Raw genomic sequence first — 26800 nt, 5'->3', positions numbered from 1 at the left:
TCTTTGAAGAATATTTCTGACTTTTTACCTAAAACTTAGAAACAAAGACGTTAAATTAAATTATTCCGTAAATATTTCATTTTTTTAATGCTGTTTAATTAGTGCTATTCCCGAAAGGCAAACTTAAGTGGATCAATACCTCTCTCATGAAGAAGAGTCGGTTCAAGAAATGAAAATGTAGATATAAGCAAATTTTTTTCGAAGAAACTTTGTTCAAAATAGAAAATTCTTGTTATTCAAATGCAATTTTTAATTGTTAGAATTATTCTTTAGAAACTAATCTGACTTTGCAACTGTGCAAAGATAAGGAACAGAATTTCCAACAAAGGCCACAAATATCAGCAGTCTGCTTAAAATCTGCCACCTCAGCTTACGCAAATCTTATCGCGATGTTATTAATTCAATTCTTGGTTAAGTTTGTGCGAAACTTTATAGTACAGGCAAACTTTGAAATTTCTAGACAAAAATCACAATCTTAATGATGAATTAAATTTAAATCTGTGATTTCCGTAAAGACAACAGTATCGGTTGGGTTTTTATAATATTTAAGCCAATTATTATTGTTACTAGAAATGGAAGATTTTGTCAAGAGAATTTAATAAATTTGTGAATTCAAGAGAATGATGAAGAAAAAGCTAATAAATCCACATCAAAAGCCACAATTCAGGCAATGGACTATAAAAAAGTTATAAAATGCCAAGTAGGTGTGTTTATTGGAGTAACCACATTGCAAGTAGACTTTATAGCTCACGTCACGTGACAGCTGTCATAAATGTCAAAACTCACCAGTGACCTGAAAGTGTAAAATGCTAAATAGATGTTTCATAAAATGAAAAATAGTGTTTCTTTGAGGAAGTGCAATGTGAGTTGAGTTTACAGCTCGATGGTGTCAAATTTGTCAGGTCTGACGTTAAGAAACGTTAAAGTTTTTTTAATATTCTGCTTGCGTCACGTGACAGATGCCATAACTGTCAAAACTGACTCACCAGTGACGTGAAAGCAAAATGCCAAACAGCTGGATCTCTTTGAGTAATTGCAGTGTAAGTTGTGTTTATATCAACTCTTTGGAAGCAAATTTGACAATTGTAAAATTAAGAAACACTTTAATACCTTGCTTGCGACACGTGACAGCTGTCATAACTGACAAAACTCACTTATCACCTGAAAGTATAAAATGTCAAATAGATGTGTATCTTGGAGGAATCACACTGCAAGTAGTCTGTACAGCTTCATAGAGACAAATTTGACAGTTCTGAAGTTTAGGAACACTTTTGTTCTTTTCTTACGTCACGTGACAACTGTCATAACTGTCGAAACTCTATCACCAGTGACCTATAGCTATAAAGCTGAAAGTAGTTGCTAATTTGAAGAATTATACTGGAAATTGTGTTTAAAGTTCTATGGAGCGATATTTTACAGTTGGAACGTTAAGGAACAGTTTATTACTTTACTTGCGTCACGTGACAGATGTCATAACTGTCAAAACTGACTCACCAGTGACCTGAAAGTATTAAATAAAAAATAGATGTGTTTCTGTGAGGAATTGCACTGTAAGTTGTGTTTACAGCTCCATGGTTGATCGTCCAAATTCGTTTGTACTGACGTTAAGGAACACTTTGATACATACTTGTCACAACTGTCAAATTTTACTCCATAGAACTATAAATACAATGTGCAGTGTGATTTGTCCAAATGATAGAACTATTTTAGATTGGCAATTTGCGTCACAGGTGCGTGTTTTTTGACAGCTGTCAGGTGACGTGTAAAAACAAATCAAAGTGTCTGTAGTCGCAACTGTTAATTAAAACTTCTTGAGCTTGTCAACGTTGCCAATATAACTGAATCAAGAGTTTTGGCTTTAGCAACGTTGATTTGTATGTAATTTTTAAAGTTTTCCACATGGAAAAGGTTTTAGAGTCTGAAAAACTGAAATTTTCTCATTCGTCCAAAATTCCATTACCTGAATTGTTGCAACGCCATGTAAATTACTGAGAATTTAACGAAGAAGAAATATTCAAAATCCTGAAAACATTTGTAAAAGAAAATTCCCGATAACTTACCGTTTTCCGTAAATTTTTCGTGGAGAAAATTACCTTGGGCCATCTCTAATTGCTACAATATTAAACCAGACGTAAGAAGAACAAAAGGTCGGCAAACAGAGAAAAGAAAGAAATCTAAAATTATCGAAACTTGATTAGTTCGCAAAAATTCATGGATCTCTATAACAAATCGAATTTGATTACGTAATAAAGACGTCTATTTGATTTTCACTTGGTGAAAACTTTTGAAGTGATTTATTGTTCGATAATTTGGAGCACCGACTCAATTTCATTACGGGAAGTAAATTCATTTAGAAGCAAAAGCATTACATTACGGTTTTACCAGGAATATGAAATTCAATTGCAAAGTTGGGCAGCAACTGCAAAGTTAAATATCTTTGGTAAATATGAACGTTTATCATCAAATTTGACCTAGACCAATAAGCCGGTCACAGTTTCTGTTCTTATCTAAATATACATTCACATTTTGCTATTCAAGTTCGTACAAGTATAACGGCCACAATGGGTTTATAAATACTCCCCTTGCAAATTGTATGGTTTTATCTACTCTATACAATTCTCGCATACAAATCCTTTACAAAAGTTACTTTAATATCTAAACTATACACTTATAAAAGTACCACCAACCAGCTCATGTTCAAAAAATAGTTTAAAAAAATATGCAATACTTACGTTTATGGTATTAAACTAGTTATGTAGAAGGGAATGGCAACTTACCTGAAATAGAAAACAAAATCGTAAATTGCAATCAATAAAATAAAGAAGTAGAATTTTTCAAACTAGACAAAGTTTATAATAACTGTCTACTGTCAGATTGTTGTCAATCCTAATATATTTAAAATATATACCGAGCGTCCGAAAGCTTAACAACAACCCTTCCAAAAGCATAAATGAGTTTTGGGACACTCTGATTTTTTCATCATATCATATTTTTGTTTGAAAAATAATCATAATAACAATTACTGAATTTCAAGAATCTCTTAAAATATGAACCAAATTTCAATTCATGACTATATTTTATATTTTCATGGAACAAATCTTTACAGCTGTGTGAATTTAGCTTCACTTAACTGTCAACTGTAATATCTGTCACAATTTAATTAGGATGACAGGGAGGTATCAACTCTTTTCCTAAAAAAGCTTAAATGTCAATATATTGAACTGTAAGAAGTCGCTCAGTATATTGTAACACATTTTCTTTAGTAAGGTAATATACTACATATGCATTTTATAGCACCATGATGTATAATATAGTCCAAAACTGTCAAAATTGAGTGAACTCACATGAAGCTATAAAATAATATTATTCTAGGAATATTTTTTAAGACTGTAATGTGATAATTTAATTTGTAACATGTCAAATGGCAATAATAAGACAAACATTTTAAGCACATACAGTTATGAATGATAACCATAAGTTAATTGGCATAAGAGTTAGGTTAGGTTAAATATTACAGTCATACGTTTCAATCTATACGCAGTTGATGACGTAACTGTCATTAGTCTTGGTATAAATTGTAGTTAATGCTAAATTTTTCTTTACCAAAAAAATATTTGAGATGATTACGAGTATTGAAATAACTGACAAAGTAAAGGAAATTTTATCTTCTTTTTAAATTAAAAACACATTTTAATAATTTTATATTTTCCTTTATAATCCCCATGTACTATCAAGCTATAACATTAACCCTTTTCAATTTTCCTTCAAAGGCAGCTTTTTCAAAAAAATCCTACCGGAAAAACTAACTGGAAAGCTGGAAGAGGACCGGAACTTCCTGTCTGGGAAAAGCAGTTTTCAATGCTGAGAAAAACCAAGATATTCAGATTTCGAACAGAACAGTATTGTCGTACTTGTGTCCGTAAGAGGTTTGGTTTAAATAAAATAAATTGGGATCAATATACAGGGTGTCACGAAAAACCAGACTAATTGGTTAATTGTAGATTCTTTGAGTTTTTTGATATTTTTGTTTGGAAAGTATGTGCAATAATGTATCAATTTAAATTATTCAACTTAAAAAACAACATTTTAAGACAATTTTCACATGTATAATCATTTAAATAATTACAAATTAATTAATTTAAATCTTAGAATCTGAAAGAAATATCAATATTATATAATATGCATAATTATATTTTATAGTTCCATGGAAAAAAAAATTACGCTTTGCAACATATTGTACTTAACTCTCTCTCTCTTTTCACTGTCTTCTGTCAACTGTTAAATCTATTACAACCTAATAAGAGGCGAGCATGGAAGGTATCAAACTTTTCCAAAGCTTAGTACAAATACGTCCATTTTGTCAATATTCTTGGCACTTTTCGATTTAAGAAACCCTTTTATTGGACATAAAATTAAAAATGAGGTATCACCTATTTTATTTATTTTTCTTTTGAGATTCAGAAGCATACCTATTTAGCGTATTAAATTTAACAACATGTTGTTTTGTGTAAGTAATTATCATCACTAATTAATAATTCAGCAAATTCTAACCTAAAATTCATTAATCAATTTAAATCGTCATTTAAATCAAAATCTGCCTTAAAAAAACATGGTTGCATTTAAAAAATACCGAAACCAAAACCTGACATGTCAGGTTTTAAAGAAAAAAAATTTTCAATGACAAAGTGTCAATAAATTCAAATTATCTCATCAAATAAGCTTACAATAAAAGAAACGATTTTTTTCAGATATTTCCGGAAATAGTCAGATTGTTTTAAATGTTAAAACGGCATAAGATTGAACTCAAATTGGGCAACTTTGCCTCCATTTAACCAACTCTGTATCTCTTACCGTTTTCGAGATCCCCATACTTATAGACACGAATTTGTGGCACCCTGAATATTTCCCATATATGGATTTTATAGCTCCATGAAGAACATTCAACAGTTCTCAGGCATACCTCGGATATCAATTTCAAAGATTGTCAAAATTGATTCAAGAAACATGAAGCTATAAAATAATCCTACTTCCCAAATTTGTATCATAATAATATATTGAAGTATAATCAGCAACATTGGATATGGATAATAGCTAATTTAATTATATTTTTATGTTCGGTAGTAACTTAAATGTTTTTAAAGAATATTTAAATTTGCATTGTTTCGAACTATAGTTGCTGCTAAACCTACACTCTACCAGAACAATATATTCTTAAAACAGATGTTACTGTAAATTGAAATAATTCATAAAATTGAGAAATTAAAAACAAACTATAAGAATAATTATGGTTTTATTTACCTTTATAATCCTCATCTACTACCAAGATATAATAAAGCTCTTCATTAAATTCTGTAGTAAAATTTTAGTGCATTTGCCTTCTAATTGCTATGCAGACTTCTAACGACCGTCGCAGTAAAAAAGAAAATAAATCTAAAACCCGTAATGTGCCATTTTAAATTGAGATAGGTCAGCCAGGCGTGAGCAATTGCTTAATCTGTGACGTCAATAAAAAAACTTCTGACGTCACTTTCTAGGGCTGTTATAAAATTCAAGGGCACACTTTGTTTTACATGCGCGTTTCTAATGCTTTCAGTAAATGATTACCGTTGAGGGTGAACTCTAAAAGTCGGTCCGCAAGGACAACAAATTGAAGATTGTCCTGCAGAGTTCTTCTTCCTTTTCTTCCTAATACAGCAGTGTTGGCCCATATTACTCTTCAGGATTAAAACACGTTATGTCCGGAATTTGCACACTTTTCACACTGTTTTAACGTAAGTTTTCCTACCTAATTCCGGCTGAAAATTATTAAACAGCTTTCACTAAACTACTGCTTTCTAGTCTCTAAATAATTGCTGCTACCATTCCACTAGTTAATAACTCACGTCTACATCAAATATTTAATCAGCTTTTCAAAACACCGACACGAATAAAGTATTTAATAAATTCCTTTTTATAGCTTAATATTTTATGACGTATTTCTGAAGTTAATTAAGAGATAAAGCTGAGAAGCAGGAGACGTTTATCAAAATTAACTGAAACTGTGCGTAATCACTTAAAGAAAATTTTAGGAGACTTTAACGAGTATTCGCGCCAATATGCAATTTAACATACATTTCCAAACTGCACTACCAAGTTATTTAAAAACTACGAAACTAAAGCGTTAGTTTGGCACGAAAATATTGTATGCCAAACCAAGGAATATTTCTACCGCGTTTGCTACTAAAACGAAGCCGATCCTCTATTATAGTAGGTGGTTTCAAAATACAAGTCATGCGACTTTGATCCGCTTTTAGCTCTAACCTGTAGCTAGCAAAATTATAATAATAAAACCATTAAGTATAAAAAGGTTTTACAGGAATATTCCACCAGACCAGGCGGTGTACATACGATATTAAGCTGAATATCGTAGTCTAGTAAATTATGCAGGATGAAACAATAATAGATTTTAATAAAAGTGTGTATCATAATACAGAAAATTATGACAAATTAATAATAATTCATTCATTCATACTTCGACATACATTCTTTTAAGACTATTACACACGAACCAACTCATATCTAGAGTTATTTTTATTGCAGTAAAACGTAGCGTGCAAGGTTAGAGAGAATTACAAATAGCTCTTTCCGTTTCTTTATTCTCGGAACATCCAAGAAACACTTTTCAAGCATTATTTTCCTGTTTTAGATATTAAAAGACTGATACAGTTGCGGTTAAAAATTCTTTTGTTCACTGTCACGACTGAATCCTTTCTATCATAAATTCCGTGCTTTTTACATTAAGGTCGATTGTAGAAACCGCTTATTTAGTTTTGACTTTCGGGGCAATGTTTTAAGATTACTTAAAATTAAGATCCGATTTTGGTTCAGTTATTTAGGTAAATTTACTTGACATAATACTCAGTTGCATGTTTGAGTAAATTGCCAGATTAGTACTAAGCAATAATCAAATGTCAACAAATTTAATTTATTTTCCGAAGCAACCTAATTTTTTTACTTAACATAGCATACATTAGTTTAGTTGTAAAAGTAATAATGCAGGTTAAAAAATCAAAAATAATTCTTCTTCTATCAGCCTTTCTTATTTTTCTTATTTCTTCTTTTAGTTAAAATATCAAATTAACTTGCTTTCGTAGGTCAACTAAGTGATTTACCAAATTTTATCTTCTCAAACCACTATTTCAAAAAACATTACTCAAAAAACGACCTGGAAAGTTTGTAAATGTTCGTAAAATGAAATTTGATTATTTTGTACCAATTTCATGATTCCAAGCCACTGAAGTCTAAAGTCTTTAAAGGATCTTCCATAAAAAAACGTTAATTTGAAACTAGAAAAAGATTTTTAATTCCTCTGGAGCTACCTGGAATGTTTTGATGAAATAATCCTAAAGTGTAATTTGATGAGTTTGTGTCCATTTCATTGTCTCAAATCACTGAAATCATAAAAAAATCGTTTAAAGGAGTTTTTTTTTTTAAAAACATTTTTAAAACGTCTGGAGCTACGTGGAAGATTTGCAAATGATAGTAAATTGTAATTTGGTAATTTTGTGCTTATTTTATTGTCTCAAACCATTGAAATCATGAAAAAAACCTTTTAAAGGAGTTAGTTTATAGTAAAACCGTTATTGTGAAATTGAAAACACATTTTTAAGACCTCTGGAACTGTATAAAAGGTTTGTAAATGGTCGTGAATTCCAATTTGGTGATTTTGTGCCAATTTTATTGTCTCAGACCACTGAAAGCCTAAAATGATCTTCTAAAGCAGTCTTTGAAAAGTCTTCCATTGAAAAACCGATATTTTGAAATTGAAAAACATTTTTAAGACGTCTGGAGCTACGTGAAAGGTTTGCAAATAATAGTAAATTGTAATTTGGTCATTTTGTGCCCATTTTATCGTCTCAAACCATTAAAATCATGAAAAAAACCTTTTAAAGGAGTTAGTTTAAAGTAAAACCGATATTGTGAAATTGAAAACACATTTTAAGACCTCTGGAACTCTATAAAAGGTTTGTAAATGGTCGTGAATTATAATTTGGTGATTTTGTGCTAATTTTATTGTCTCAGACCACTGAAAACCTAAAAAGATTTTTTAAAGCAGTCTTTGAAAAGCCTTCTATTGAAAAACCGATATTTTGAAATTGAAAAAACATTTTTAAGACCTCTGGAGCTACGTGGACGGTTCGCAAATATTCGTAAATTGTAATTTGGTGATTTTGTGACCATTTCACTGCCTCAAACCACTGAAATCATAGAAAAACCTTTTAAAGGAGTTTGTTTGTAGTAAAACTAACTGAAGCACAATTATTTTTTAATATTTTTTTCATTGTGTCAAAATTGTAAATTTTTAAAAATTATTTTTACTATTTTTATTAATTGTAGTCAACGGTCTGAGTTTGAAGAAGGATTTCAGTAAAGCAACATTGAAGGTTGTCAAATAACAACTAATGATAGAAGAAATAGTCGTTAAGTATAATTTAACATTTATTAATATGAATTATCATACAAAAAAAATGCAGACTTTTGAAGTCGAGTTTCTGAACACCCACTATGTTTAATTTGAAAAATATACAAGGGGTTTTATTTACAACAGTCTTGTAGGACAATTCTTGCTTATTTACAAAGATACAGGCAAATTGTGCATTATTAGTTATAACAGAAAAATATATTTTTAAAAATGAGACACTCTGTATATTATTCTTTAACATTACTAGGCTTGGATTTCTAAAAATGTATAATTTTTTACAATTATTTCAAAAACAGTTGTTGTGTTCATGTTTCAGTTACTTGAAGTTTAATTATTTTAAAATTATAATAAATGAAAAATGTGAATTTTGTTTTATAAATCTGGGTCTACTAGTGAGATATTTTTACGCATTAAATTTATGTTAAAACCGAAAAAAAATTCAAATATTGTAAATTCCTACTTTCATTCGAGCTCAATATCTCAAAAACTGTAAGAATCGATATAAAGACCTGATAGAATAAAATGAAACTTTGACACCCTGTACCTCTCAAATGATGTTCAGTTCAGTTACTGATTACTCAGTTTATACGAATTTTTTTGCTTAAAATTGGTCAAAGATTCACTACTTCAAAAAATTTCTGCTGTTCATTTTACGAAAAAGTTAAACACTGTCGCGCTGATGTGCCAAAAATGCGACACCCTGTACATTATTATTAGGACTGCTAATGTGAGCTTTCTGCAGCGAATCTGAAAAGACATTCTTTCCAATGCAAATATGCTTCATATACTATAGCAAAATTCAAAGTTAAATGGGATGACGTAACAATATAAATGTCTTCAAAGTGACGTCTGTTTATATATTTTTTACATTCAAAGTACTTTTTAGCTTTCTATAGTTACATCATGCCATTTTACTTTGAATTTTGCTATAGGTCAAAATGTTGACAAATGGAAATATTTTTAAGCATCATTGGCCTAAACCATCTATTACAAGATAATATTTTATTAAAACAAGAAAGAAAAGTTACTAGTAAATTTTTAGCAACATTTTTCGTATTAAAAGTCAGTATTGTCTGTACTAACATGTTTAAAGACAGCTTGGGCTAAGTTTTGTTTGTAATATTTTGAATTGCATCTGTCACATTCAAAACTCATCTTAAGCTAGTCTTAAGTTAGCGCAACAATTTAGTAAAAGAGACTGATTTTCGCAGTTAATTATAAATAGCAAAAAAAAAAAACAAACATTGGAAAATATAACAAAAGTAAAAATATTAATACTAAAACACTTTTTAATACTATTATTGTAACAACTTGCTGAAATGCTCTTTATATGACACCTTTTTCTTTTAGGTTTTCTTTGTGAAATTTGTACCTAATATTGCTGATCTAGATGTTTTTTAACAATAACTTACTAACTATATTTTAGTACTAAAATTACACTCAAAATTCTGGAATTATTATGGCGTTCTTGTTGAGGCTATACTAATGAACTCTAGTAGTATGAACATTCTCAAATTTGCGCAAACTAGGGTTTTGAAAAAAGGCAAAACACTACTAATTAAGGCGTTTATTTATTAAAAAGCTTCAGTTCTCAACATCCGGTCATGCCTTCCATGCTTCATCTAAGAAAAACTCTATTCTATACAAAAACCTTATCTAAAAGCCCTAGAAGGCAAAAATAAACAGAAAAATCGCTATCCTTTTGCAGCAGGCTACTTCACGTTTTGTGTACCCCTTAAGTGAGTAAAAAACCCGGAAATCTGCGAACTAGACGGGAAATACACTTTTGAACCAAACACCAAGTATTTAATAACAAACGTATAGTGGGTTTGGTTTTGTTTACAAAATCGCGTTAACATCGAACACGTTTTTCTGCGACGACGTTAAATTTTCGGTTGTAAGAGTAAGAGAGCATGGAAATGCATGGTTGCCAAGTTTAAGTATTATTTTTCCACTTAAAAATTGAGTCGATACGACACTGTCCTTAAAGTGCAATACAACCAGTCTAAGCTGCTTGAAACAAGTAAATGCAAACTATAAACTGATCTGACTTGCAAATATTGACAGGACGAATAATCAAACGCCCGGGGGAGTATTGTGGCAACGTCGCATTGTTGTAACATACGCCCCCTTTAGGGAACAACCGGCACCCTTAAAAGGTCGGCCATTTTGGATAAATCGCAGCATCCCCCACCCACTTCAATCTACACCCCTCCCTCACACCGTATTAACCTGGGGTATGATGGAATAGATCAAAGAAAAATGGTTTTGGGAGATTATTTCAGAAAGAAGGTTTAAATGGAAGTTTTGCTCAAAAAAGAAAACTGAACTTAATTAAAAAGAACAAATTCTGTCATACTTTGTCAGGAAAGATATTTTTGTTATAGAAAATATAATTTAAGTCATAGAGCGCCATCTGGATATTTCGCTGCACATTATCTTCTATCGATTTTAGCAAAAGTACACTTTTTGTCGACAAAACTGGGAAACTGGATCAATAGATTGGGGTAATTCGTTATACAGATTTGCCAGCAGGCGGCGCTACATGTCATGTCATGGAAAATTCACCTCAAAAATAATTTATTCAATATTCCTTTACTGTACCTGTTGAAAAGTGTAAATAACAATCAGTCATTTACTTTGCAATATTAACGCTCTTTTGCACCTGCTATTCAAAATAATTTTGTCAAAATAAAATATGGGAAACTCGGTAGTAATATTGAATTCTTCGCTGACGACACAATGATTTATTTGGTTGCGAAAAATTTGGACGAGATGCAGCAAGTGGGAACCAAGTTTTAGAAAATCTGTTCTAATGGTTTTCATAACTATAGTCTGTCCAGCGACTTTTGCGTCACAATGACCAGCAAAAAACGTATGTAACCACTAAACCATTCTTAGAAGGTTTAGAACACTTGTATAGGTATCTGGCAATTTAAAATAGTTATGGGAAGACACTTGTTGAATCCTCTGACACTTTTTAAAAAGTTTTCAGGTCTATTACCTTTCAAAATGGTACTAAAAGCCTCTGGCACTTTTCAGAAGGTTTTCAGTAGAATTTAGAGGCCTCTGAAATATTCAGTGGTTAGAGAGGCCTCTGGCAATTTAAAACAGTTATGGGAAGGTTTAAGACACTTGTTGAATCCTCTGACACTTTTTAAAAAGTTTTCATTAGCATTTAGAAGTCTATGGAACTTTCAAAATTGTACTAAAAGCCTCTGGCACTTTTCAGAAGGTTTTCAGTAGAATTTAGAGGCCTCTGAAATATTCAGTGGTTAGAGAGGCCTCTGGTAATTTAAAACAGTTATGGGAATGTTTAAGACACTTGTTGAATCCTCTGACACTCTTTATTAAAAAGTTTTTATTAGCATTTAGAGGTCTATGGAACTTTCAAAATGATTATAGAGGCCTTTGGCAATTTAAAACAGTTACAGAAGGTTTTTAAGACACTTGTAGAAGCCTCTGGCACTTTTTAAAATCTTTTCAATTGCATTTGGAAGTTTTTGGAACATTCAAAGTGGTTATAGAGACCTCTGGAAATTTAAAACAGTTATGGAAACGTTTAATACAATTGTAGAGAGCTCTGGCCTTTTTAAAAGCTTCTAGGTAGCATTTAAAGGGGTCTGGCACATTCAAAATGGTCCTAGAGGCATCTGGCAATTTGAAACAATTCAACAATTCTAAGAAGGTTTAAAACACTTGTGGAGGCCTTCTAGCACTTTTTCAAAGGTTTTTAATAGCATTTAGAGGAACATCTATGGAACATTCTAAATGGTTATAGAGGCCTCTGGAAATTTAAAACAGTTATGGAAAGGTTTAAAAAACTTATAGAGGACTCTGACACTTTTTAGAAGGTTTGTTGTTTGTAAACTTTTTCTTTTCTGCAAAGTTGAATTTAATCTTAATCTGTTGTCTTAGTTTTGTTCATTTTCAATGTTACCTAAAGAAAACTTTAAATAAAAGAAGACGTTTTTTAGTCAAAATTCAAATTAAATTTGAAAGAAACAAAATAATTCTGAAATGCTATACTACTCTCTGTCTATATGGATGTAATATAGAAAAGGTACAATGTATACGATAACATTAACCGTCTTATTCATGCAATCCGCCGTTTCTTCGCAGACACATTTTCTCCATACATAAAGGAAAGTTTTCTATTTCCTCGGAGGCACCTTTGAAATAATTTACGAATATTCCCAGCTCATTCCACATCAAGTTTTTGGATGGAATATACTTATTCATAAACTTTCTAACTTTCTCATATACTTAAATGTTAATATAATCGATAAAGTTAGTCCGATAAGTCGGAAAGAAATTTGTAGTTTGATGCTTTTTACGTAACGATTATGATTTGCCAATAACGTGCTTCGAATGTTTGGTCGAGAAAAACTAATGGAAATCCAATTTAAGGTCGGTACTTTTAGATCAGAAAAATTTTATTCCGAAGATAATTGCTATACACACTTTTGTAGAAATTATCCTAAGAACAAATTTATTCTAAGTATAGGTCCTTAACCAAATAGAGCAATCATTTTCTACACTAATTAAATCTCATAACCTTCCAAATACTGGAATTAAACCGTATTAGCAATACCTTCCACTTGTACGAATATAGCAATAATTAACATTACGAAAATTATTCACTTAATGAGCAACAATAGAGAAGTACGGACCTGATTGAGCTGTTTACTCCACTATCTGTAAATAGGGTTAAATTAAATCCAGAGCATTAATACGTATTCTGATGAGTGAGACCTTAATTATAATAGCTTTGATGTTACTGTTGATATTGAGTAATCAGACACTCAATGATGCATTCAATAAGTTGGTTTGGCTAAATAGGTCAGGTGAAATGATAAATTAGTATTATCAGAAAATTTATAAAGAGTAATAAAATTGTCATTAAGCTTGGTAATAAACTAGTACTTTACCAGTGTTTTCAATGAACACAATAACTTTTTCCCTCATGTATCAACTTACATGTTTGTACAAAATAATAGCATATTATTCAACGAGCATGTAATGATAGCTATTACTCACGGAGATGAAGTTTGCGACACCAGCCGAAATTTGACAGCTATTGCAAAAATCAATGTTAGACCTATTTTATTACCAAGTATGTTTCGTTGTTTTGTACCTTCATGGGAACAAATTTGTCAGTTTTTAAAGCTATAAAATACGTTTGGTACTGTTTATATTGATTTTACAGGATTTTAAGAATATTTTGTGGTTTTACAGCTTTATGAAGAAGATTTTGAAGGTGATCATATTTAAAAAGATTAAAATTAAGTCACAATCCGAAAACTAAATGTTACAAATTCCAAAAATGCACTGATGAAGGTATAATGTGCATTCAATCAAAGTCAAATTGACTTCGTCACTTTTCAACGACGTTTCGTTGTTTTGTACCTCCATGGGATCGAATTTGATAGTTTCCAGGTTTAAGACAGAACTGTAACTGACGACCAAATGTCATAACTGTCAAAATTCCACTCATAAAGCTATAAAATACGTTTGGTACTGTTTATAATGATTTTACTGGATTTTAAGAATATTTTGTGGTTTTACAGCTTTATGGAGAGGATTTTGACTGTTATCATATTCAAAAATAGATTAAAAAGTAAGGAACGCACAACCAATTGCTATAAACGTAAAAAATGTACTGATGAAGGTACAAAATGCATTCAACCTAGAGTCACATTGATTTTGTTACTTTTGAAGTCTGTTTCGTTGTTTTGTACTTCTATGCGATTGAATTTGACAGTTTCCAGATTTAGAACAGAACAAAAGACAGAGCTGTAACTGACAGCAAAACGTCATCTGTCTAAATATGACTGTTACGTCACTCCATTTTACTTTGATTTTTGCTTTATATTGGTGGTGTCCATGGGTGGACTGAACCAGTGAGTAATAGCCGTGAGTAATGATTTACGGGTAGATAATAGCTGTAATTACCTATTCAAAACTATAGTGACTAATAAGCGTATTATTATACAGTCATAGAAAAACATATTATTGAGGTTTTGACGGATTTTTTGTCTAAAAACTTGCTTTTGGCAAGAAATGAGTTGCCTATATGAAATACCGAAAAAATGTAGTTATTATCTGACTAATCTAGAGTAGAAGGATCATTTATTTGTAGTGGTAGATTTGCGGAATTTGACACTGTAACGTTAAAGTCACAAAAGTAAAAAAAAAATTATGTCGGCATAAGAAAATCTATTTACTTTTGAATTTCTTTTTCTGCAGAAATTCCCTTATTGACAATTTCCGCTTTTACGATGGAAAATCGATGTAATAAATGCAAATGTTTTAGCAGGAAAGCCTGCTTTCCTTTAATTAATTTGTCTGAATACTGCAGTTGCTTTTGACTAAAACGATTTTTGTTTCAATTAAAATTAAAGGAAATGAATGTTTTATAAATAAATTGCTGGGGTAACGTGTATTAAAGTAAGCTTAAAAGCGAATGTATGTTTGAAGGGTTGCTTTGTTCTCTAAAGGGCAGGAAAAGTTCTGCTAAAATGTGGGATTAACAGTCATGCAAGCATGGTTTTAGCATAAAATTTGCTAACTTGAGAAAAGATGTAATGAAGTTTTCTCAGGTAAAACAGTATTGTATTTGATTATTCAGTCAGGCAAAGCTAAAAATAATTATTGAAATTTCGGAGAAAACTAGAAACTCATTAATAGTTTGAGACGTATACTATACTTGACTAAAGCATTTCCAACCTGTCTAGATTGACTTGGATTCGATCCAATTCCGTGTTCCAAATCCAATTTCACCACCAGCAAGAACTTATGTGATCAATAATTCCTTCATTTTTATAAACCGTAAATTAGTCAAAAAAGAACAATAATTCTATTTAATTCAACGTTGTCACCGTAACTGCATTTGAAAGCAAATTTTCAACAAATGTAAAACAATTTTATTACGGAGGAAATCTGATAAAAATACATGATTCTCCACAACTACATACAATTTTCGTAAATAATTCATGATTTACCAAGTTCCTACTGGAAAATGTACTGGTGCATTAAAAAGGCAAAAAATTCTGTAAGCTCGAAAGCATCCGCGCTTTTTAATGATGTCATTGAAGAATATTTTTAAAAAAACACGTTACACTCTAGAATCCAATATTTTAAACTCTAAAGCTGCATCATCAAACCTAAAAGTGTTTGTATTGAATTTGGTGCCCTAGAAATAATTAAAGCTCCTAAAAAGACTCCATTGTCTGCAGTTCTATTTTAAGTTCACAGATTATATTATATCTCGTTAGTAGTTGCAATTTTAGACCCCAAAAGCTGTTAATTAAAACTTGGCGTCAAGTTCCCTCGAGAATAAAAATCCAGTAATCTGTTGAGTTGAGTTACTTATTTTGCCCACCTTGCCCTAAATTGCAAATCGATTTTAACCTAATTTCCTCAAAATAATCTAATTTAATGGGTCGGTGCAGTAAATTGCATGATGAAAGTTAGTTATCCAGAAGCACAGATATGTGGTTTTACATTGAATGATTAGAATTTCACTGAACACAATAATAACCTTCAAAATAATCTGGATTTTACTTACATCCGGATTTCTTTTAACAAAACTGCCTACAACTTTAATAAATCAGCAGGTAAGGGCCGTACAAATGCCACTTTTACGTGTCGCCTAAAACACTATAAATGACGTTATACTCGCTACAAACGATCAAGGTACAGATAAGCTAGAGACAAGTTAAAATTTATAGGGACGTTTAAATAAATAATCACATTGGCTTATCCAGAAGATCTTTCTTTAGCTCTAGTAATAAGATTTAACACTTAATGTGACGTTTTTGATGTTTTCACTTACTCTAATTGCCATTTGTCGTCTGGATAGTCTATTGGTAGGAAATTTGATTATCTACAAGATTGTTATGGCACTTTTGCCCTGAACAGATTTATTTCGCAAAAGAGTACATTTACATCCCCAAGAATTTCAACCAAACATAACGCCGTTATTGGGCAAAATATAAAAAAAGCTGTAAACACATAAAGTTATGGATAACTTCATCCTTTACAAGAATGCTTTAGGAAGGACACTTTTTCCCTAAAGGGACACACTAAAGATTTTTTTTCAAAAAAATTACAAAAAATAATTTCACTTTTGTTAAAACAAGTTTCTGATTTAAATATTACTCAGTTTCGCACTGAAGGAAAGTCAGAAACAAGAAACTTTAAACTTTAAAAGTAAAATAAAACTTGTGTCTTACATTATTTTATTGATTTGATAGCTTTAGGGATTAAATCAACTTATTTTTAAAATGTAAAAAGTAATAACTTTGGCTTGTAATTTTACAAAGTTAGCTTGATCAATATTTTTCAACATACCTGCTATGCGTATAGATTATACGGCAGAGGGAAATGAATTTTTAATTCAATTGTTACAAATCAGTAGTAAACTTTGCAGGGTAAAGAAGAAATTGACTTAAAAGTCAGAAATTTAAAACAAAAATATCAAAACTCGCCACCGTCATCGCTCTAATAGGCAACGTAAACTTCAAACTTTGCTATTTTTCATTTTCCGTTAAGGATTAATCTAGTAACTAGGAAATACTATGTCACCTATGCCAAGCAAAAAAACACACCTGGAACCCTTTGGATAGTATCAAAATTACATGCAAACACTTATCTAGTTTGCAATGAAACTTGATAATAATCCTAAATCAATACTGACCGAACACGGTGCCTAAGCTATTATTAACAGAATGTAGTTGTAGACTTTAGGTATTAATTCATGTTTATGTTTGTACAATATGGAAGCCGTTTTAATAATTCAGAAATATGTGCGATTTGATTTACGTTTAGCTTAACGTTTAGAAAGTTTAATAACCATGCCACAATATGCTCTAAAATAAGACACTTTACTAATTAGGGGTTTAGTCAGGAAAATTTTATTACTAACTAGTTGCTTTAGTTCAAAACTTCTTATAAATGCAAAAAAGTGTATTATTGACTGTCTTAATATTGACTGTCTGATAATAAAACAAAATTGATTGATCTGTAAATCTATTTCTCTATCGGTTTATAGTCTCCATAACATCATAAACAGCTCTATATATCCGTAAATGCATCACACAATTATCAATATCTGTTGATGATCGACAGCCTATGAGGGTATGAGAAAACCGTGTAAATGGTTTTCAAGCCGGGGCCAAACTCCGGAAATTACGCCACATTCTGATATTGATTGACATTAATCCACAAAGCCTTTAATTTGCCGCTTTTTAAATTTACATTTCAGCTTTCTAACGGTACAATTTCAATTTTTGATCTCTTTAATCATGGAAAATTAATTGACTAATGATTTTTTTACATATTCACTTCAATACCATTTAATAACCAGTGATGGAAATTTTGAACAGGGCTGTCAGTTAATTAAGGAAGTCAAGAGAGATTGATTAAAGCAATACATTATTTTGGTAAAAATTGCTGCTTTTTTGTTATGTGACGTGTCTGATTTACAGCATGTTTTTAAATTTGAAAATTTCGTATATGATTGAATTTAGTAAATTAATGGAACTATCACGTGACGTTGAGCTGACATGCCTAAGTTGCACCATTTGGCCGCTAGAGAGCGTCAAAGTGGCCACTAATTTTTCGTGTTTTTTTGCCAAATATCTCGGGGAACACATTTAAAATTTTTACCACAAATTTTTGTGATAATATGAAAAAAACCTGAAAGAAGGATTGATATTTTGGTTTTCCGTATTTTTTTAGGTTTTGTCATCCAATTGCACTATCATGTAACTGATTGACATAAATAGCATCAAAATCAGCCGTAAATTAAGTGGAATAATTGGATTTTGCATAATTCCCCATTAAATTACAAGCTTATCTGCAGTCCATCAATTACAATAATTACATAGTTTCAATATTGTGATCTCTCTCAGAATGTTGCATTATATTTTTGTTATTTTATTGTAACTCAAAACATTGAGTTTAAATATCAAATTAGGGCGTAAAAAATAGCAAATTGATGTATTTACATAGTTAGTTAGTTAGTTAGTAGTTAATAGCTTTTCATTGGTATAATTAATAAAAAGGAAATCTATTAATTACAGAAGAAAAATTCGTGGGTTCTGGGTAATTTATAGCAAGGGGATATCAACTTAATTAAGACTTTATTGGACGATTTAAATAGTTTGTTTTTTTGTATGCTTTAAGGCACAATACCAAAAATTTTCAAAATGTATTTTTCCCATTACAAACCGTCTTTTTAGAGCTATTTTTAAAATAGGTTGAGTACAGGAAATCAAAAAACAGTTTGAGTTTTGGAAACAATTTTAGTGTTATCGTAAGGAGACAAATAAAATAGTTGTGTAGATTTTAGTACAAGACTTGAAGCCTTCAAGGCAAAACTTTTCATTTTTAGCTCTATTTTGATGTTTTTGAAGCAAAAGTTGGAATATCGCGACTTTTTAAAGCACTGGAGTTTCAATCCCTGCACTGTACCCATTCATGTGTCATATATTACACAAAATGGCTTATTTGGTGTATCACGATAAATTGCGGACTTCTATTTGGCACACAAGTGTCCAAATCAGGCATAAATATAAATAAAGCTTCCGATCGGTCCACGTTCGTTCATGCATAAGATTGGTTATCGATTTGGCGTTAGTTGGACCGTGAATAGTATTCGCGTTGTACAAAAAAAATCACATTGTGTATATGTAACAGTAATTAGAATTATAGTTTATAACCACAAAAAAGTTTAATTAGACTGAGAAAGTATGGTTTAGTGCTCAAAGCAAAATTTAGATAGCACTGTCTAAAATACCACATCAAACGATGTAATGATGATGTCTCATGTAATTTCTCTCCATTTTAAATTCAGTGTAAATAAGGTGCCAAATGCTAATCTTATACATCGGGTGGAAACAGGGTTTTTACAGCATACCCTATTTACAGCCGCATAAATTTAAAAACACCGCAATCATTCCGTAACGGTACATTAAATTTTTACGACTGTGTTTCCCTTTCGGTAGGTTTACCTAAATAATGAGGTAAAGGAAAACACTTGGTTATTCCGTGTCAAAAGCTTATTCTATGAAATGGTGAGTGTCGATTCAGATTAGTTCATGCGAAGCAGGCTTGTTAAAGCAACATTTCCAGAAATCAGAGTGAATCTAGAACTCGATCCGTATTATTGTGCCTGGCGTAAGCTACAGCGTGCAAAACAAAAAACCAAATAGTTAACCTTAAAAATCTGCGTCCAAATTTGCACTCCAGTTCTTCATGTTCCTCTAAATCCCTAATAAACAAAAAATAACTTATTAAAATCTATTTTGACTGCGCTTTTATCCCTAACTTTCAATCAAACTACCCCTTGTCACTTAACGTAGTTAATTAACTTACTCTAGGCCATGTTCGGAAAATGCCTCACTGATATCCGAATCGCTTCTAGGCAAAACCAATCTGGGCAAAATTGTGGCCTTTTTTCTTCGGGTTTTCAACGTAGTTTGTTGGGACAAACTCAAAAATTCTGGCGTTCTATGCGGCGAATGCGGAGAAAGTATGGTAAGTCGTCTTTCTCCTGGACTGAGACTCAAATATCCGGCAGGAGGAGGTAAACTGAGATGTTGAGGTACTCGCATTCGTCCTGACCTAAAAGTTTTGATTATAATGTAATTTGAAGGAGCAAAACGGTGACTTGATTAAGGTTTCGTTGAAGCGTATTTTTGATTAAGTGGAGGAAAAGGTAAATTAAATTGCTTCCAAAAAGACTCATTTAACAGGGCAATTTAATTATTACAAGAAAAAGCGTTATATTTCTTGTCCAGTAAGTGCAGAAAATATATTTTTAATGATCATCTGCCTAGTATTCTACAGAATTAGCTTTTTGTTTAATCACTAAATTTTATCCCATTTAAAACAAATATTTTCAACGAAACAGCATAAAAAGCTTTAGAGAATTAGTTTCGATCTATGTAATTGTAGAAGGTCAAAAAAACTGTAGTTTGATATTAACAATAGTCCTAAAACTGAACCAGGAAGTTTTGCTAGAAAACTAAATAAATTGCTGGTCAATTGAAACAAACCGGATAATTTTGAGTTAAAATATTTAGAAAACAAATCAAGTTAACTTTAATTTTAATTTTAAAGTTAATCATTGAAATATCAATTAGAGTCGTTTTTCTAAAAGATTTTAAATTGTCAGTTTGCAAATTATCTCTTCAACTACTGCATAGAAGGTAGTGATGGGTAAACTACCGGTAAAGTAAATATTTTACTTTACCATGAAAATTTGGCTTAAAACTGACATTTTCTAACTCCAAGTGGGTTTTAAAGGCGATTTTGTCCCTGACTGTTCTTTCAAACTGTGTTTCTAGCAGCGTATACTTTGATACCACTTTTATCTCCGGTTTTACTTGGTTTTGTAGTGTTTTTTTTATGTTACGAGATAGGAAATTTATTAAGGATTCCAAAAATGTGCTTAAAACTGACATTTTCTAACTCCAAGTGGGGTTTACAGGCTACTTTGTCCCTGACTGTTCTTTCAAACTGTGTTTCTTGCAGCTTATAATTTGACACCACTTTTATCCGTGATTTTACTTGGTTTTGTAGTATTTTTTTCATGTAATTAGATAGGAAATTTGTTAGGGATTCCAAAAATGTGCTTAAAACTGACATTTTCTAACTCCAAGTGGGTTTTACAGGCGATTTTGTCCCTGACTGTTCTTTCAAACTGTGTTTCTAGCAGCGTATACTTTGATACCACTTTTATCTCTGGTTTTACTTGGTTTTGTAGTGGTTTTTTTATGTTACTAGATAGGAAATTTATTAAGGATTCCAAAAATGTGCTTAAAACTGACATTTTCTAACTCCAAGTGGGTGTTACAAGCGATTTTGTCCCTGACTGTTCTTTCAAACTGTGTTTCTTGCAGCTTATAATTTGACACCACTTTTATCTCTGGTTTTACGCTTGGTAGTGTTTTTTTTATGTTACTAGATAGGAAATTTATTATGGATTCCAAAAATGTGCTTAAAACTAACATTTTCTACCTCCACGTGGGTTATACAGGCGATTTTGTCCCTGACTGTTCTTTCAAACTGTGTTTCTAGCAGCTTATACTTTGACACCACTTTTATCTCTGGTTTTACGCTTGGTAGTGTTTTTTTTATGTTACTAGATAGGAAATTTATTATGGATTCCAAAAATGTGCTTAAAATTCCCATTTTCTCACTCCAAATAGGTTTTACAGGTGATTTTGTCCCTGACTGTTTATTCAAACTGTGTTTCTAGCAGCTGATATTTTGACACCACTTTTATCCCTGATTTTACTTGGTTTTGTAGTGGCATTTTATGTCATAGGAAATTTAATGAGAATTCCAAAAATATGCTTAAAAACTTGGTTTGGTCACTCCAAGTGAGTTTTACAGGCAAGTTTGTCCCTGACGGTCGTTTTCAAACCGTGTTCAAATTTCAGATCACAATTTTAGTGATATTCTGAAACACAAGCTAAATTTCTGATTACTCATATATCATTTAGTTAGACAATTTTTCCTATATTCTTGGAAAAAATAAAATTTATTAAAAATGTAACCATTTTATAAATCACTCTCTATACGTTAACTTAAAAGAGATATTTGGGAAACTGACAAACCAAAATAGCTTTTCGATGGATGATTTTAAGCCAGAAAATATTATCCTGTTTGATATTCAAATTTTTATTTTTTTTAAGTCAAAAGAAAAATTTGATGGTTGGTTTTTATAAGTTAATAATGTGGCTGACCAATAGCTCTTCTGTTTTCAATGATTCTCAAACGATTACTTTCAGGAGGCTAAAAGAAAAAATTTGCATAATATTCTAGTCAAAATCACTGAGAAAGAAAAGTTTTTAAAGTTTAAAAGTTGACGTTTAATTCCTTATTTTAGGGATAAAAGGGACACTTTTAATCCCTCAGCGATTTAAAAGAAATTGTATAAAAGTAGACGTAGGCAACGACAAATAATTCAACTATGATTTCTGTCTAGAGAAGAGATTACTACTGCCTACAATTTTGTTTTCCAGAAGCAACGTAATAGAAAAATGGTGAACAGGATATTCAAGAGTTAAGAAAAAGCTGAAATGTGAAATCTGTAAACTTGAAAACACGTATAAGATACGCTAAGAACAACAATAAGATTTTGAAGAAAACTCGGAAGGAGTCAGAAAAATATATGGCAAGGTGCTCGAAGTCCCTGGTGTTAACCATATGGATAATAAGTAAGAATTACTTGTTTTACTTACTTTGACTCTAGAAAAAAACAGCTCACAAAAGAATAATGGTTTTGGTATTATCCATTAAAAAAATGTTGTTCCAAGACGTTCATATTTGACTACTACTCACTTGACCTACTTATATCATTCTAAATAATGTTAGTCAACCAATGAACCTGATTTCTGCATTATAAAGGTACAATTCTTGAAAATTGTAATTTTTTCATTTAGCCAAAACAGTAAGTAGTTAAATTCAATTCATTTCTTTGAGAATCATTGTTATCAAAACAAATTTAATTTCAATTATCTACAGTTACCTTCTACTAAATTACATAAATCCAAACTATAACAGAAATATAATCAGACTTACCACAATCCTCTCTTTTTCTCAGCGCTGATCTCTGACGAAGCACTTAGAGACAAGACAGCCCCCTCACCGCTCACCGCATGCCTCTTGAGCATCATCTCTCTATCAATGCTTTCTAGACTTTTTGCCTCGGTGGACTCAGAAAACACTTTCCTCATATCCCTTTCGCTGGTGCTCAGAAAACTACGGGACGAAGTGGTTTTCAAACTCTCCATACTTCTTGCTGTCTCAGTACGTTGACCAGCAGTCAAAAACTGTCCCTTAGCTGGAAGATCTTCTTCTTGGCTTGAGCTGGAGTGGGGTGTGGTCAGACGGGAATACCTTGGACTGATACGAAGACTGGTGCTTTCGGATTCTGATTCCAGAGAGTCAGCACTAGCTTGTTGAGTGACTATTTGGCAATGTGGCAATGAACCAGATGCTAAAACTATAGCTGTTGCTACGGAAGCTTGTTGAAATGTGGTTTTAGTGACAACTCCTGTGGTTATAGTGGTGGTGGTTTCTTCATCAGCTTCTGATTCAGCGACTAAAGTCGATTCGGAATTGGTTCTGGACACGTCTTGTTCAATTAAAGTTACCGTGGAGGAGGTTTTGCGCAGATTGTGGTCAGGTAAACAGTCAACTGTAGTTTCCTCTTCCTCTTCCTCCATTTTGGGTATTTTTTGTGGGTGAATAGTACCGAAGTTAAGTGGATATCAGGAAAATCGTTGCATTGGAGATTTAATAAACCTAAAATTGAAAATTAACTTTAACAGTAACTGGTTTTTTTTCAGGGCTGTTCCAACTTTAATATGTTGTTGACCCGGATTCTCCCTAGGTGGTTATAATTACACGCTTGTTTTCGGAAGACAAGGACTGGGACTTTCCAGCTGACTAAATAACCTCGGTCAGAGCTTTAGGAGTCATTGTACCGTATATTTCACAACTGACTAAATTTCACTGACGTTATCCCGCAGTAGCCAAATGGTAATTTTCTTTTAAATATTTGTCTACTTTCAATTTCGAACTTACCAAGCAGGTTGTTCTTTAATTAATTTTTTAATTAAATGAAGAAAACTTTTATCGTTATTATCCAACATTACCACAAGGCGGTATAAATAGCATAACCTTTAAAATCACTCATTACTCACACCTACATTTGTACAGTAAAAAAACCTCGTTAAACCGTTAATATTTAAATAAAGGGAAGACGTAAAACATATAGAATTACTAACTAAACGCAGATTATACAGCTGAAATTCCCTAGAGAATATTGAATGTTGGTGTATGAAATTCATGTTTTATTTTCAGCAAGGTTTTCAGGCTTAAAAATTATTTCCCGGGAGATGGTATTGTATGTATTGATGTTTTAGAGATCGAAAATATTACTGAATAGTTCTGTAACAACTTTTTGATTTAAACCGACCGGAAAGCTTACAATTTGTGTTACATGTATTTCCTCGTCTATTTCCAACTTCAACACCGATTTTTTTAGAACGGTTCTTGAAAACAGTAAGTTTTATAGGAAAACTTTATTAAAAGTTTTATGAATCTCTATAACATAACAATAATTAAAAACTCTGTATACCGCCTAAATTTTCCCTTTTACTGTGTTAAAAAAAATTACACGATTTTTGAAACATGCTACCACTCTATCTGTATTTATCTGCACCAAAGTTATTTTACAGGGTGTCCCTGAATTATCGTCAAAAACTGTAAAAAGGGATAGTACATTCAAAAATATGAAAAACAAATAATAATAACATATCTTTTTGAATGTCCCTTCTTCGAGATACAGGGTGTCAAAGTTGTAAAATATCGTTTTTGCAAATATCTCCGGAACTGTTTGTCGCATTGAGAGTAATTTTTTTTAGTGTTAATCGATTGATTTCGTATAAAGCAGTGGCGGAGATTTTGAGTTGACATTTTGCCGCTATTTTCAACAACAACGAAATTTTGGAGTTTTCTACATCAAAAACTTTTGATAAATCTTCAAATGATCGACCTTAAAAATGCCATCTTATTATTAGAAAGCATGGAACTTAAGGGAAAACAATTTAATGAATTGGAAAATTTACACTAAAAGAAAAGTAAGATTTTAATAAATTTTAACAAAACTAGATGTAACAATTAATTGATTATTAACAGTTACTAAATAATTAACACTTTTTGTTTAATTTACTTTTTAAATTTTAAAAAACATTTTTAAAACTTGACTTTTAAGACAGTTACAGTGTGATTCAATAATACATACCAATTTATAGCCTTTTGAAATGTAAAAAAAAAATGTTAATTACCTGAGTTATTTAATGATACAGAGTGGACTGAATTTGACAGTTTAGCAGCTCAAAAAGTTGACATTTAAGACAGTTACAGAGTGACTTAATAATACCAATTTGCTGCCTTTGGAATTAACTTTTAACCACCCTATATATTGTTCACAAAAAATGTCAAATACCTGAGTTATTTAATACTACAGAGTGGACTGAATTTGGCAGTTTAGCAGCTCAAAAACTTGAGTTTTAAAACAGTTACAGGGTTATTCAATAATACGAATTTTCAGCCTTTGGAATTAAATTTTGACCGCCCTATATATTGTTTACAAAAAATGTCAAATACCTGAGTTATTTAATAATACAGAGTGAGCTGAATTTGATAATTTTGCCAGCCAAATAACTCCACTTTTAAGACAGTTACAAGGTGGCCCAATATATCAATTTAAAGCTCTGTAAACGGTATTTTGACTACCCTAAATAGTGTATACCAAAATTATCAAATAACTGAGTTATTTAATGATACAGAGTGGACTAATTTTCAAAATTTAATAGTCGAAAATTTTGGTTTTTAAGATTGTTACAAGGTAATATATCAATTTGTAGTTCTTTAAACTGTATTTTGACCACCGTTAGGTACGGTATAGGAAAAATGTCAAATAACTGGGTAATTTAGTAGTACATAGTGGATTTAACATTTTAGCAGCCCAAAAACTCGACTTTTAAGAAAATTAGAGGGTAAATTTGTAGCTTTGTATACGGTATTTTAACCATCGTATACTAAAAACATCAAATAACTGAGTATCTCAATAATACTATACAAAGTGAGCTAAATTTCACATTTTAACAGCTGAAAAACTTGACTTCTAAGATAGTTACAGCGTGGCTCAATATAAACCAATTTGTAGTACCTGAAACTATCTTTTGACTACCCTATATAGTCTCAATAAAAAATGTCAAAATGAGTAATTTAATAATACATAGTGGGCTAAATTTCACATTCTAACAGTCCCAGAAACTCGGATTTTAAGAAAGCCACAGAGTGGCTCAATATAACAATTTGTAGCCTTCTCAATGGTATTTTGATCACTTTATATATTGAACCCATTTTCCTGTGGCGTAGAAATTAAAAGTAAAAAAAAATTGATTTATAATTAAACAACATATTTTGATAATTTTTCTTTAAAAACGCTCGGTTTTTCGAAAAATTAGTAAAATTAATTTTTGACGTGGAACACTCCAAACCTTTAGAAAACGTTTTCAAAACACCCATTTTTTTCAGTGGCGTGGAATATAAGATAATAAAAAAAATCTTCGTCACTGCTTTATGCAAATTCTATTGATTTACACCAAAAACTATGTTCCCAGAAACAATTTTGAATTTTATGCATACCACATACTACAACGTACTACTATCTCTGCTTGCAGTTTGCGACATACATGCAAGAACACCCTGTAGACAATAAGTTACTGCATAAAAGTAACGTATATC

The 26800-nt window shown here is 31.4% G+C and overlaps 1 protein-coding gene across 8 annotated transcripts in view; it reads right to left on the bottom strand.

The window, feature by feature from the left end:
• dnc (phosphodiesterase dunce) overlaps window positions 1–26800 on the bottom strand; it is a 341190-nt gene that overhangs the window by 131872 nt on the left and 182518 nt on the right. For 2 of the 8 annotated variants that reach the window (XM_081985107.1, XM_081985108.1), the window contains exons 2-4: window positions 23060–23785; window positions 19844–20092; window positions 19686–19739 (exon numbers count right to left, since the gene is read on the bottom strand). The exons of 4 other annotated variants lie outside the window; for them this stretch is intronic. In XM_081985107.1, the coding sequence (XP_081841233.1) occupies window positions 19686–19739; window positions 19844–20092; window positions 23060–23706 (950 nt within the window). In that variant the 5' untranslated portion in view covers window positions 23707–23785. Of the gene's footprint in view, window positions 1–5604; window positions 5724–19685; window positions 19740–19843; window positions 20093–23059; window positions 23786–26800 lie in introns of those variants that run through there. 2 more of the 8 variants (XM_081985109.1, XM_081985116.1) reach the window with 2 other exon arrangements.

The sequence above is a fragment of the Ips typographus genome, linkage group LG8 (genome assembly GCF_016097725.1).
Source record: "Ips typographus isolate SLU linkage group LG8, UJ_Ityp_2.0, whole genome shotgun sequence".
Lineage (NCBI taxonomy): Eukaryota > Metazoa > Arthropoda > Insecta > Coleoptera > Curculionidae > Ips > Ips typographus.
The sequence above is the reverse complement of the archived record's forward strand: the minus strand, read 5'-3'. Positions and strand labels throughout refer to the sequence as shown.